This window comes from Rhinolophus sinicus, linkage group LG10, assembly GCF_036562045.2.
Source record: "Rhinolophus sinicus isolate RSC01 linkage group LG10, ASM3656204v1, whole genome shotgun sequence".
Lineage (NCBI taxonomy): Eukaryota > Metazoa > Chordata > Mammalia > Chiroptera > Rhinolophidae > Rhinolophus > Rhinolophus sinicus.
The window spans coordinates 40,756,754-40,771,720 of NC_133759.1; the positions used below are offsets into that span (position 1 = coordinate 40,756,754).

General features: G+C 41.9%; 1 protein-coding gene across 19 annotated transcripts in view; it reads left to right on the top strand.

Annotated features, from left to right (window-relative positions):
- Window positions 1-14,967, top strand: part of TMCC1 (transmembrane and coiled-coil domain family 1) — a 177,099-nt gene that overhangs the window by 150,852 nt on the left and 11,280 nt on the right. For all 19 annotated transcript variants that reach the window (XM_074312955.1, XM_074312951.1, XM_074312953.1 and 16 more), the window contains 2 exons: window positions 824-1,758; window positions 13,237-13,372. In XM_074312955.1, the coding sequence (XP_074169056.1) occupies window positions 824-1,758; window positions 13,237-13,372 (1,071 nt within the window). The remainder of the gene's footprint in view (window positions 1-823; window positions 1,759-13,236; window positions 13,373-14,967) is intronic.

Here is a 14,967-nt window from a genome sequence, read left to right on the forward strand (position 1 = left end):
TTTTAGAGTCCATTGCCTAATAAAAATTGTTTATTAGATAGAACTCACAAAATTTGAGCTCTAAAAGGCCTGAACTTTGTCACTGACTTGTTCTTACTGCCCCTTTCAAGTCTTCATGTTATCTTTCCCAAGTTTATCAGTTACTTGTGATGTGGGATTTTAACTCTCAAGAGTGTACCATGTTCATCCCTGTCCCTTTTAGCAGTGCCTTCCCATCTTACCTCCACCTGTCTCCAGCTACCAATGAGTGTCCCGGTTAGAATAGAAAGAATGATCCCATCACCCCTGACATGCTTTGGGAAAAAAACACTGATAAAAATTGAATTTTTTAACCTAGACAGTAAAATATCTATTCGTCCCTGCTTTTTCGGGTGACCATAATCTGGATTGGAATTACAGCGACGTCTTAATACTAAAATGATAATAATAATTAAATTGAAATGCAGATATACCTTGTTTTTCACAGATATGCTTCTAAACAAAAGTATGTGCGCAAAATGTGAATTCATGCTTTAAACCCACTAGAGGAGCTTTGTTATTTAAAGAAATACTATACTAAATCCTCTAGCAAAGGAAAACTACCCCACTTTACATTTTTGTGCAAATCTTTTCATATGTGTTTTGCTTAAAGCCAAGTATACTTCCTTAAATGAGGACAATATACAAGAGGGAGACAGGGCGTGGACAGGACAGAAGGAATTAGGTCAGCTCTCTGTACTAAGGTCTGAGTCGAGGTCAATTTTCAGTACGTTGTGGCCCATTGATTCTGGAGCAGTAGTCTCCTTGGGCTCCTTCTAACATCCACCTCTTGCTTTTGCGCTAGATCGAGCGGTTGGAAGTAAGCAGCCTCGCCCAGACATCCAGTGCAGTGGCCTCCAGCACCGATGGCAGCATCCACACAGACTCTGTGGATGGGACCCCAGACCCTCAGCGCACCAAGGCTGCTATTGCTCACCTGCAGCAGAAGATCCTGAAGCTCACAGAACAGATCAAGATTGCACAGACAGCCCGGGACGACAATGTTGCCGAGTACTTGAAGCTTGCCAACAGTGCAGACAAGCAGCAGGCCGCCCGCATCAAGCAGGTCTTTGAGAAGAAGAACCAGAAATCTGCCCAAACTATCCTCCAGCTACAGAAGAAACTTGAGCACTATCACAGGAAGCTTCGAGAGGTGGAGCAGAATGGGATCCCCCGGCAGCCAAAGGATGTCTTCAGGGACATGCACCAAGGTCTGAAGGACGTGGGAGCCAAGGTGACTGGCTTCAGTGAGGGCGTGGTGGACAGTGTCAAAGGGGGACTCTCCAGCTTCTCCCAGGCCACCCATTCAGCCGCAGGCGCCGTGGTCTCAAAGCCCAGAGAGATCGCCTCACTAATTCGGAATAAATTTGGCAGTGCAGACAACATACCTAACCTGAAGGACTCTTTAGAGGAAGGGCCCGTGGATGATGCAGGGAAGGCTTTGGGGGTGATTTCAAACTTTCAGTCAAGCCCAAAATATGGTAGCGAGGAAGATTGTTCCAGTGCCACTTCAGGCTCCGTGGGAGCCAACAGCACCACTGGAGGCATTGCTGTAGGAGCGTCCAGCTCCAAAACCAACACCCTGGACATGCAGAGCTCAGGATTTGATGCACTATTACACGAGATCCAAGAGATCCGGGAAACCCAGGCCCGACTAGAGGAATCTTTTGAGACCCTCAAGGAACATTATCAGAGGGACTATTCACTAATAATGCAGGCCTTACAGGAAGAGCGGTATAGGTAAGTCATGTGGAATTAAAATGCTAAATTATTTATGTTTGGGGTTCGCCTCCCTTTGGATATGGGGGAGTGGCTTTTAAAGATTTTGTAGAATGTCTTTCTCTGGAATGTCCAGAGCACTTGAGATATGTCATATGACATCTGCATGAGTTCCTATCATAGAGTGCAAAAGACAGGCCCAGCGAAGTTAAATGACTCCCAAGGTCACATACTAATGAAGTGTTGTAGTCACATAGCTCTCCAGTCTTCCATTCCAGTTTAGTACTTTAAAATGAAGCCCAAGCATTCTAAGCATTCCACCTATTTATTTGTAATCACAGATTCACAAGTCATTGCTACCTATAGCTATACTACATTGAATTCAAAAGATCTATTATAACCCTCTAAACTCTGTAGAAATCAAAGATACAGCCCAGCCAAAACGTAAGGAACCCTGTAGATATTTGGCCTTAAACACGCTATCTGGGCAGTTGATGTAGAAAGATTAGACTGGAAATAAATCCAGATAAACATGTCTATTACCTTTATTATGAATTGGCAACATTTGAATGGGAGTGGATTTAAATGTGACATGGTTATACAGTAGTTAGAGGATTCTCAAAAGGCTAAAGGCTTTGAGTGGTCATCTGTACTAAGGTAGAAGCTAATATCTTTTTTGTGTTTCATATACTCCATGTTCATATTAGACCACTCTCAGTTGATCTCCTTCTGTGTGTGTCTTTTCCCCTTGTTTCAGTCGCACACAGGGAGAGCTAGTATCTCCCGTGGAGTACTCATTGAGATCCAAACTGTGTTAGCCAGAGACAGGCTCCTCACTGGCACGGATTAAGGGCTAGTCTTATGGGAGCCAGAGGTCGGGTTAGGTCTTAAAAGGTGTGGGTTCTGGTCTGGTTCCAATTGCAATACTTCTATGATATCAATGGTTGAACAGACAGTCTTTTAAGGTCCCTTCCATCTCTTTTTTTAAAAAGTGATTCTTTTTTAGAGTTTGCTTTTGTGAGATAATCTCAGGGCCCAAAATAAATTATTCACGTATATCAATAAGCTCTGAGAGGAGTTACAGCAGCAAGCTCTTTTCATGTGGTGAAAATGCTAATCAGTAATTCCGCCCTGCCTCTGCATGCTTCTGTCCTTCAATTCTAACTTAAGACTTTCCAGGAGGAAAAAAGAAAAGTGAGTGTGGGAGAGAGAAGTGAAGTTCCAAAAGCAATTACATTACTATTCTTCTTTCAGTGTTTTATATATTCTTTAATATACTTCGAAGACAATATCTAATGCAGTGAACAATCTAACAAAGATTCAAATGGACTCCAAAAATAAAACACCTGGTCCTTTGTACCATCTTACACCTAACTCCCAAGTTCAAATTCTAGTTCTGCCACTTACTCATCTTGAAGTTCCTGAACTTCTCTAAATCTTGGTTCCCACATCTCTAACAGGAATAATAATAGTCCTTCCTAAGGTTACTGTGACATTTAAATGAAGTAATTTATGTAGAGCACAGAGCACATATGTGCCTGGCCCTCTAAGTGCTTGATTGATGTTAGATAGCAGCTGCTACTGTTGCTATTAAAATACACCCCTCTAAACACGGAGACCTGGGCGTTCCACAGTCAGTTGCTCAAAAAAACACAACTGCCTGCTTTGACCCCTAAATGGATAGCAAAACATCATATGAATTCTTCCAGAGTTTACAATTCATGTAGAGTTTATTATGTCTTCAAGTCAGATATAGATCAGTGTGAGACCATCAGAGGGAAAACAGGTCTCCCAAGGCCAACCTTTGTATCCACTTAAAATCATTCAGAGACTGGCCAGAACTGGCTCCTCCTTATCACCTCATTAGAAGAATCAAGTCCAAGCCACTTACAAGCTAATGAGAAGTGCATTTCTTTCGTTGTACTTTGGGTTCTCTGTAGTAGGTATGGAATGAAGAGAGAATAAAGAAAACCTTTGAATTTTCAAAAACAGAGATAAAACCTGGGGGGCAAGGGAAAACATAATATATAACATGTAATCTGTTTTTTGTTAAAACAGAATTTTGAAGAAAGAAAGCCTTTTTCCCCCTCAAGAAAGGCAGTGGGAAAGTCACAACTATTTTACTAAACTATTTTGTTGCACCAATATTTCCAAGTATAGAGCAGCTAGATTTCTCCTTTGTTACATATGTCTTTACATAGTAAATCTATTTAATTTTTGTTGGTCTTTGAACTGTTTCACATAAGTGAAAATTTCCCCACAGATTGAATCTTACTCTTTTAGGCACTAAAACTTTTTACGTTTTAAGAATTTTCGGAGGGTTTATCTTGTTTTAACAGAGTAGTACACTGAACCTAACTTGATTAGAAATAGTTTAAAACGGTAGTGTTCTAACTGAGAGTGATACTTTCAGGTCAGTGGGTATGTAAGGATACCCACGTACTTTACAGTAAATGATCCTAGACAGCTTGCTTTTTAAAGTTCTTTTGTCTGCTTTTTATGGCTCCTTTTTTTTCTCCTTTCCATATCTCCTTCACACTGTTAATAAGCTGCCTGCAGAAAGCCTCTCTTTACTAATTTCTGTATCTACTCTCTTTTAGGCTTGGCGTTTCGCGTAGGGAGGAAGTGGGCTAGGGTTGGACTTGAGGGACCCTTCTCTGACCAAGAACCAATTAGTGCGTACATGATGGCTGCTTTAGCTACAGTCCTGGTTATTTCCTCTGCGTTGGTTTAATTTAGTATTATCTCCGTTGACAGAGGGAGGCCCTCACTGTGTTTCGCTTGTTACTGAAATGATACGGAGGACACCACCACTCACAGCATTTACCAAACTCCTGTGATGTGCATAAAGCCGGGTGCCTTACATATATTTGCAAATCCTCACAGTAGCCTGGCAGGTAGATTATATTATCCTTACTTTACAGTTTAAGGAAATTAAGACCTAGTGGGTTCTAAAATTTGCCAAAGGTACCTCAGTAAGTGGTAAAGCCAGGAATCAAACCCAGTTTTATCTGACTCCAAAGCCAGTGTTCTTTTCATACCAGGACAGGTTTTTCTTCCCCAAGCTCAACCCTGAAATCTATGTGGTTGAAAGACTATATGACATCTCTAAGACGCCTTAACTGCATTGGCGGTGGGTGTCGGGCCTTTTCCAGGTCAAAGCATGTGTTTCACTAAAAGTTGAGTCACTATTTTTATAAACATATTTTATAAAATTCCGTGAATGCACAAGCTCTGGAAAGCTTTCTCAAGCAAGTACAACAGTGTATGTAAGCAATAGGGGAAAACTACTTAAGGAAACCCCCATTCCCATTTTTATTTCCCACTTTTCAGATTCCCTTCTCAATCATGAGAAGGGAATCCTTATCACCTCATTAGAAGGTCATGTCACCCCAGTTGAGTAACACGAGGTCAAGATTTTTGCCCAAGACCATCTCCTTACGCTGGAATAAGCAGAAGCATTCAGGAGCCTGTGGAGCGCACGCTCTCTTCACCACGTAATTGTGCCGGGACTGAATAGTACTTCTTCAGCTCCCATATGCACTTAGCTCCAAAGCCATGGTCGCAGAGCTGGGATCTGAGCTCCGCCCCAACGTTTGACTAGGAGTTTAGACTTTGCGCTTTACATTGAGCCTTCGGATATGAGTGAGATCGTATATTTTGGGAAAGTAGGAGGCAAGGTTCAGAATTTTTTTTAGTGATGAGATCTGTACTGACTTCAAATTCTTCTTGTCCTGCTCGTTTCTTCATCCCATTAAAGGATTATTGCAGCTTTGTTAGTGGCAATGGGGTTCGCTTAGTACTTCAGAGATAGAGGGGCCCCTTAGATACCTAGTTTAATCTTGTTCTACAAACAAGTACACTGAGGCCCAGAAAGACAAAGTAACTTTTGCCAGGTCACACAGTAAAATGATTTAACCTGTATTTAATTTGCTGCTTAAAAACTAGAAAATGACTCCTGTTCCCATAGTGAGTATAATGTATTCATGAGTTTCTGTAGGATAAAGTTCAGCCGTGCAAAATGCATTGAAATTAGGAGACAACTAGGAAAACAATTCATTGCCAGTATTGTAAGTTCCCTTTGTCATTTCCCCCTGGGTGGTCTGGCCCAGGGTCTGACTCAGCTACTGCCGTGGACAGCAGTGTCGTGTAGGGCCGGCTGGAAACCCGCCTGGTGCTGATGAGCAGTAGTGCCACTCGGAAAGCTTCTATTTTAAGGGCATTACTGTCCTTTGGAAATTGGCTTCTGAGATTGTATTAAGCCCTGACATATTTTAAATTGAACTGAGTCATAAGAGCAAAAATACAGAAGGAGGCAGTCGTCATGAGCAGTCATCACATGAAGTAGAACAGTCAGTAACAAGGTAACCCCTTAGCACAGGCCATTGGCATTCTAACTAAACAAACTGTTGTTTAAATATTTGACTGTCACTGGACGTAAGATAGATATATGGTCAGATATAGCTGTTTTAGCCCCTTTACCAGGTGTTAGCTCTGATTGTCATCTGTAAATTGATCAGAGAATCTCCAGTGGATATGTAGACTAAGTTTGGCAAACAAGATAGAAAAACAAATTGAAAATATTGGATCAGATTAGCTCTTTGTTTATGAGAGAAAAAAGCCCAATTAGAGAATCTCTTAGGAAGGGTAAGACCTTCCATAAAAGAGATTTTTCAGATGAGCTCCTCCCAGTTTAGCCACTGAAGAGGTAAGTAATGGAGGGAATATGAGAAGGAAGGAGAGAGGAAGCTTGGAGGGGGGAACAGAAGGAGAGAAAATAAATGACTTCATTCATGAATTGAGGTCAGACAAGCCTAATTTTGCTCGTCAGTTCTGACACTAGCTGTGTGACCTTACGTAACTCATCTGAGCCTCAGTTTCCTCTATAAAGACAAGGTAATGATTTCTGTTGTACAGGTTTGTTGTGATTATTAAATGAGGTAATGTTTGTGGAAGCACCTCCTGTGGTCTGGGGTGTGTCAGGACGTTAGAAAGCTGTCATTACCGAGTTCCCCAAAGCCCCTCCAGCTTTGATTTCATCCCTATCTGCTCTAGGCATCTGCTGCTCCTTGTCTTTAAGATAATGCACTGCCCTGAAGGTTTGGGGGACTGTACTTGTTCCTTTTCAACGGAAGGCTAGTTCAGTGTCCTGAGCGTCTTTTCGGGCTTCAACACAAATAAGGTAACAGAAGGTGAGGCAAACTCCACTTTCCCCAATTCAGCCAAGAATGTAGTCAAGCTGCCTCGCATGTCAGAGATCCCCCCACCCCACCTATGTCTCTCTATTCTGGCCAAATACTGGCAGAAGCTGCCTCAGGTCCCTGGCAAGCATTTGGGAAACAGTACAGTCGTCGGCTCCCATAGCTGCCTGTCTGTGTCAGCCCAGGGACCTCGTTCTTCCTGTTTCTCTCAGTACCTGCTCTACAAGATTCTTCAGCCATCCTGTCCTAGTGACCTATTGCCCAACTAGGGAGGCACAACTGGCTCTCAGAGATGACTCCAAGCTTTTGACCACACCCAAAGAGGGGTGCATGAGGTGAAGCATTCCCAGCCCGTACACTCACCCAGTTTCTCATTGGTCAGGAATTTGACCCAAAAGAGCCCTGACTTATCTTTGATCTAGGAAGGTGACTACTGTTTTGACTAATTCAGTGGATGAAACACTTTTCCAAAATCACTATTCGTTTATGAATTGTTCACCTACAACAAAATCTGGATGTGCTGTAGTACTTTGTAGGTAGAGCAGATTTTGCTCCCGGGGTTGGGGGAGGAAGTTCACCTGCCCAAATATGATGTCACCTCCTTTTTAAAAAAAAGGATCTTACAACGTTAAGGCTTTCTGTTTGCTAATAGTTATGCTCAAACCAAATTTAGGTGTCTATGTTCCCTTTGAGTTGTAATGATTTACAAAGGACCTTTGAGTCGAAAAGTCTCGGAATGAGATGATTAATCTCATGCTACTTTGTGTTCCAGATGGAGTCACATGAAAAGCATGTGCCAGTCAAAGTCATATATAGTATTATCCAGGACCCCCGTCCCCCCAGAGAGCTTTAATTAGTGTTAGATGAAGGGATTAAAAGTCCCTACAGGGCGTTCTTGGTTTTAAGGAATCCTATAAAAAAGACTGTATGAAATGACCTTCCCTTCCCCCCCAGTCTTTGGTTTGGTGTTAATATTTAATGACAAAACAGAGGTGTTCTGTCTGTGGATTCCCTAGGCATCTGGCTTCTCGCTTCAGGATTCAGACTGGAAGTAAACGCTAGCCAGTAAATTAAGCGAAAGAGATTACAATATTAATAATGGGAGTAGTGGGAAGTCAGTGGGAACTGGAGTATAGGTGTTTTCTTCCCTTTGTTCTCCAGTTTTTGCATTTGAATAGTACAGGAGAAAGGTTTTTTAAAAGACAACAACAAAAAATCTAAAAACAAGGTACAAACCAAGTGGTTCAGATCCTAACTACACTTCGCTAACTAACAGGAAAGTTACTGCATCTTCCTCAGCTTCCCATTTCTTAATTATAAATTGAAGGTACCTCCCAGGAAGGAAGGAGGTGAGAATTAATGTAGATATGTCCTCATGAATCTGAGTTCCTTCCTCGGAGGCAGACGCGACTCATAAAAATATGGGGGAGGGCACTTATAATTGTTCTTGTTATTAGTGGTGCTAGTGTTTTGATGCTTATGGTGATTAAGTAGATTAGCTTGAACCCTAAATTCCTCCCCTACATGCACTCCTCCACCCAAAATAACACCACATCATTTTTTACGGGGTTCTTTGTGGTAGCCTGTTTTTAGACCATAATTTCACATGTGTGTTAAGCCACTTAGAGGCTGATGGCACTGAAAAAATGTTTGGTGGAATTGCTAAGCGTGATCAGTTTGTGAGGTTGTGGAAAGAGCTGAGGAACAAACCTCCATAACCGGGGTAAACAGATTAAGAAAAGTGTTTTAATAATGACAGAGCAGTAACGTTCTTTCAAGGTACTGAGGCGACCCAGAAGATCTGCATTCCAAGACACCAGGGCATCTTGCCAACTTCTTTGTTCATCACATTTTGCAAAAGCCTCAAAGTTTATGGCTTTATCAGTTTCCTCCCTGATGTTTCCTGCAGATTGGTGGTGCTTACCAAACATAACTATTTGTGTAAGTGTAAGAGGATTTCAGTTACACAATAACAGCTGCAACTTTTGTTCTTTCAGAAAGTCATCATTCTCCAGGTAATTCTTATTACTTGAAGAGGTAAACAAATGCTCGTAGTTATTAATGAATTACTGGGGCTGTTGCAGCTGGACCCATTGTGGGTCTTGCTTCACCCCTGAGTTCTGCAGCTTATGAGCAGGAACTGGGACTCAAACCCAATGTTCCTGGCTATAACACCGATAGTCATTTTTTCCCTTTTTTTTTTTACTTTCAAACACACTGCAAACTTGAAAAAAATTGTACAGTGTATGCCCATATACTTACCTCTTAGATTCTACATTTTACTATGTTGTTTTATCACATATCTTTCCATCTACCCATCCCTATTCTGTTTCATTTTTTAATGCATTTCGAAGTAAATTGCAGACATCCCTAATCTTTTTGAACAGCTTTATTGAGACATAATTCATATGCAATACATTTCACCCATTTAAATCATACAAATCAGTGGTTTTTAGTATATTCACAGATATATGCAACCATCACCATATTCACTGTTAGGACATTTTCATCAACCTCCAATCTTCCCAGCCCTGTCCCAGCCCCTAGGCAACCATTTATCTTTCTGTCTCTGTAGATTTCCCTATTCTGAACATTTCATATATGTGGACTCATACAATTTGGGGTCCTTTCTGACTGGTATCTTTTACTAGCCGAGTATTTTCAAAGCTCAGCCATGTTATAGCATGTGTCATTCATGTCTTTTTCTTTCCAAATAATATTCCATTGTATGAACACACCGCATTTTGTTGATCCATTCATCAGTTGATGGGCATTGAGTTGTTTCCGCTCTTTTGCTGTTGTGAACATTCATGTACAAGTTTTTGTGTGGAAATAAGTTTTCATTTCTCTTTGGTGTATGGTAGGTAATTCTATGGTTAGCTTTTTGAGGAACTGCCAAACTGTTTTTCAAAGCAGTTGCACCATATTACGTGTCCACCAACAATACACCAAGGTTTGAATTTCCTCACATCTTTACCAACACTTGTTATTATCTCCTTTTTTATTGTAGGTCCATAATCTTTTTTTTTAATTAAATATTACTTAATAGTGGCTGGAACAATACCAGTATACCAGTGTGGCTAAGAATCTTTTTTTTTTTTTTTTAAGATTTTATTGGGGAAGGGAAACTGTGTTTCTCCAGGGCCCATCAACTCCAAGTCAAGTCGTGGTCCTTCAATCTAGCTGTGGAGGGCGCAGCTCAGCTCCAAGTCCAGTCACCATTTTCAATCTTTTGTTGCAGGGGGCGCACCCCTCCATCCCATGCGGGAGTCAAACCGGCAACCTTGTTGGTAAGAGCACGCCCTCTAACCAACTGAGCTATTCTGCCCCTCGGCAGCTCAGCTCAAGGTGCCATATTCAATCTTAGTTGCAGAGGGCGCAGCTCACTGGCCCATGTAGGAATTGAACCGGCAACCCTGTTGCCCAGAGCTTGCACTTTAACCAACTGAGCCATCGGCCGCCCCAGGTCCATAATCTTTTTATTACACGCCTCCTCCCACTGACTCTACCTTGACATCAAAATCTAAACCATCGTATCAGTGCAGTATTGTCCAACTCCCTTTGTAGTTAAGTGATTTGGATCAACTATAGATCTGACTCTTACGCATACAAGGAGTTAGCTTCTCTGGGCTTCTTGCGTAGTTTCAAAATGGTGTCACAGTGTAGAGATTAACAATTTGGGTTTTAAAGTCAAACAACCTAGATTCAGATTTTTGCTGTGTGCCTTGGGCAAGTCACTTTACCTCTCTGAGCTTCAGTTTCCTCATCTGTAAAGTGCAGACAATACCGACTACCTCCTTGCGGTTGTGGAAATGAATTTGCATGGTAGGCATTGAATAAATGGTAGCTCTGCTGCTGCTGCTGTTACTTTTTAATCTGTTCTAATTTGAGCCATGTTTAACATCAAATAAGATTCCCCAACAGTCCTGAAAGACTATACACTTTGTAGGCCAAGAGGTTGGGGCAGTAGCCTGTGGAAGCCAAAGATGTCACCTGGGTCTGCTGTCATTAGCATGCAGTCCGGTTGCGACCACCCTGCCACCAACATCAATCTTTAGCTTAGGAGAGTTCTTTGCTGCCAGACCCAGCCTTTCCCTTAACCCAAGGGACTGACATATTGGGACACATTCTTGAAAATGCCTCTCTAGTGAGGAGAGCGAATGATAAAAATCACCAAACACTAAAAGCACCACAAAACAGTGGACTTAAATTCATAAAAACACAATATATTACCATAATATTGAGGCATTTGGTAGAAAATCAATTCCAGAGGTGGCAGCTGTTTCCGAGCACATGCCCTGGGCAGCAGATGATTGAAAAGGTAGAATCACAGATAATATCTGCCTTAGTTACAGACAAAAGGAGGAAACACTTTCTGATCACTCTGTTCAGTCATTTTAGTAACAGTTTCATCACGAAAGAAAGCAGTACAGATTCCTATCAAAGATAAAGGAGAACGAAATTGGATTCAGTAACATAGTTAAAAGGATCAGACTGTGCCTTTTAAAAAGAAAATCCTTGTTTCTTAGAGAAGGAATGAAGTTTAAGGATCTAGTTATTTATCACATAATTATTGGAAGGGAGAATGTTGGTAATGCTGCAACATAAAAATTACCTTAAACTTCCATGTATTTCTTAAAAGTTTTGTGTACTATAGATGTTAAAAACAAGGGGAAGGGGAGGACAGTTTTAAATGTTTGAGTTCTAGCGTTTCTATTTTTTTTAATACAAAGCCCTCGGAGGCTCGTGTGCTAGCGTTAGGTGTGTGCTCGCCGAGTGGGGCTCTGGTTGCATCTTCTGTTGGGATGAGCCCTCTGTCTGACAGAGAGGCTTCCATTCTAGTCACCGTAAGGTGGGGACGTGTTTATTCTTTCCTTTCTAGTCTTTCTCCTACCTGTGTAGCTAGCTCTGCTTGACTCCTGGGTCTCCACACACAGCCTCTCCCGCTCTGCCCTCCTCACCTCTACCTGATAACCCATTTTCCTAACACTGTTCCTCATGTCACCCTCTCCCCTCAGCAGTCTGCTTTGAGCCCGTGTATTGTCTATTCCAGAACCTCCACTCCCCTGTCTACCTTTTAAGACCAGATTTCCTTTTTTCGCCCTCCAACCTAGAGCCACCATTTCACTTATCCTGTACATTCCTACCTCCTGCCCTTTACCCATGTTCTTTTCCACCTGGAATCTCTGATCTCATCCTTTAAACTTGTTCCAATCCTGATGGTCCTTAGATGCCCTGCCCAGGTTCCATCTTTATGTAAACTTTCTTATATGTAGTCCTAGGTGCGAGAGATACAAGGTAATTAAAATGAATTAAAATCCCTGCTCCCAGAGAATCTCATCTCCCTTCTTTTTCCCTCTTTTTTACTTAGTTACAGCCACACTGGCCTACTTTCTGTCCTTGAAACCTGCCAAGCTAGTTCCCATCTTGAGAACTTCGTGCTCGCTATTCCTTGTGCTCTGAGATGCCCCTCCATCTTCCCCAGGCTGGTTCATGTCATCCTTCAAGTTCCAGCTCTCTTTGTTGAAGAGCGTTGAACAGGGACGAGGCCTTACCTGACAATTCCAGCTTAACCAGCCTCCGGGCACTCTGCTGTACACCCCTAGGGGTCTTATTTGCTTTACTTACCCACATCTGCAGTCATCTTGTTTTTTCTGCCTCCTTCCTCCTCTCCCCCACCTCCCACTTTAGAACGTAAACTCCTGAGGACAAGGTTTTCCTGTTTATTTATCATAGTTTCCTAGTATTTTGAACATATCAGGCACACAGCAGGCTTTCAGTAAATATTTGTGGACTGAGATGTCCCAGACCCTGTGCTTCGCCATGGGAATGATGGGCTGTGATCATGAACACCCAGGTGAGTGACCTGTCCAGTGTCAGAATAAGCTACTGGTGACTGCTGGGTCACTTTCCATTTACATGCTGTTTATCTTTTGATGAGACCTGCTAAAGTATACTCCAGTTTTTGCCTCTCCCATATGCTACTCAGAACAGAGTAAGAACTGCCTCATTTATTATTCAGGTTTGCTCAAAGCTAACTGTGGCTGCTTGCATCACTGCAAATACTATGTGTTGAAAAGAGTGTGGAAGAGCCACGTTGCTGCTACGATATGGCCCTGTGATCAGCTCTCCATTCCAGAGACACGCTGTAGCCACCAGCATGCCCTCTTAGCCCCGGCCACTCCGTTTCTTTGTGCTTTTGTTTTCTTCCTTTGCAGAAGGAGTTTTGGGGATTGGATGTGAGTAATACCAGGAAAAATACAGAATGCCTACAATTTTAACTTTTCCCCCTTCTTAGATGTGAACGATTAGAAGAACAACTAAATGACCTAACAGAGCTCCATCAGAATGAAATCTTGAACTTGAAACAGGAATTGGCCAGCATGGAAGAGAAAATTGCATATCAGTCCTATGAACGGGCCCGGGACATCCAGGTTAGTATGAAGGATCGGGTGTAAAAACAAAATATTAACAGAAAATAGAATGGTGGTTGCCTGGGGCTGGGGAGTTGGGGGGATTATTGCTTAATGGATACAGTTTCAGTTTTACAAGAGGAAAAGAGCTATGAGACGGATGGTAGTGATGATTGCACAACAGTATGAATGTATTTCATACCACTGAACTGTACACTTAAAAATGGTTAAAATGATAAATTTTATGTTATGTATTTTACCACAATAAAGAAAAAGGAGGGCGGATGGGTAGCTCAGTTGGTTGGAATGCATCCTCTCAACCACAAGTTGCCGGTTCGACTCCGGCAAGGGATGGTGGGCAGCACCCCCTGCAACTAGCAATGGCAACTGGACCTGGAGCGGAGCTGCGCCCTCCACAACTAAGTCTGAAAGGACAAACAATTTGACTTGGAAAAAGTCCTGAAAGTCACACTGTTCCCCCAATAAAGTCCTGTTCCCCTTCCCCAATTAAAAAAAAAATCTTTAAAAGAGAAAAAGGAATGAAGTACTGATACATTCTATATAACATGTATGAATCTGGAAAACATGCTCAGTGAAAGAAACCACTCACAAAATGTCATATATTGTATGATTCCATTTATATGAAGTGTCTAGAATAAGCGAATCTATGGAGACAGAAAGTAGGTTGCCAGTGGGTGTGAGAAGAGGTAGTAGGGAGTAATAGCTAAGGGGTAGGGGGCTTCTTTTTCGGGTGACAAGAATGTTCTGGAATTTTGATAGTAGTGATGGTTGCACAACATTGTGAATTTACTAAATGTCACTGAATTGTACACTTTAAAATGGTAAGTTTTATGTTACGTGTATTTTACCACAATGAAAAGAAGTTTAGAAAAAGAAGATGGGAAGGATAGCGTATCAAAAGAAGTGAATACCAATTGTAATTCACCTGCTCTTCAAGTGAGGTGCATTTCTCAAATATCTATCCCATTTGGAGGCGGTATGTTTGCTTGCAATCTTGGGAAATGTTTGTCAGAATCACAGTGGTCTCAGTCTACGGAAAACCACATGCATCACCTCTGTTAGTTCCTGCTTCAAATCTGCTCTGACAAGTCTCATGGCTGTCTCGTCTATATCTTCTCCTTCTATAGCAAAGGGGGCTTTTGTCCTAGCTTCCAAATCCAAACCTTTTACAGGCATATTGCCAGGTAGCTTGTGAGAAATACAAGAGACAGTAATATTTAGAGGGCTGGTGGCCCTCTAGTTTGTTCTGTGGGAAAATAGAATATTTAACTTTTTCTCATTCCAATTGGGAGGTGTTTCTAAGGGAACAGTTGATGGTTTCATATGAAGGCATCTTGAAATTAGTCTTAGAGAAGGGAAGCAGTCCAGGAAAGCTGTATTACAGTAGCCTAAAAGAATCGAGAATGTCTACATCAGTTGCCCAGCTGCCATCTTCTCCAGGCCCCTGAATTCTGTTTTAGTTTTTTTTCCCCAAGATCATAGTGAGCTGAGAAGTATCCGTTGTCTGTCCATTCTCTAGCTAGCTTCAGTCTAAAGTTGCCTGTCCTTCACTTCAAATCCTAGGAAACCAGGACCCACTGAAACCAAGACAAGAA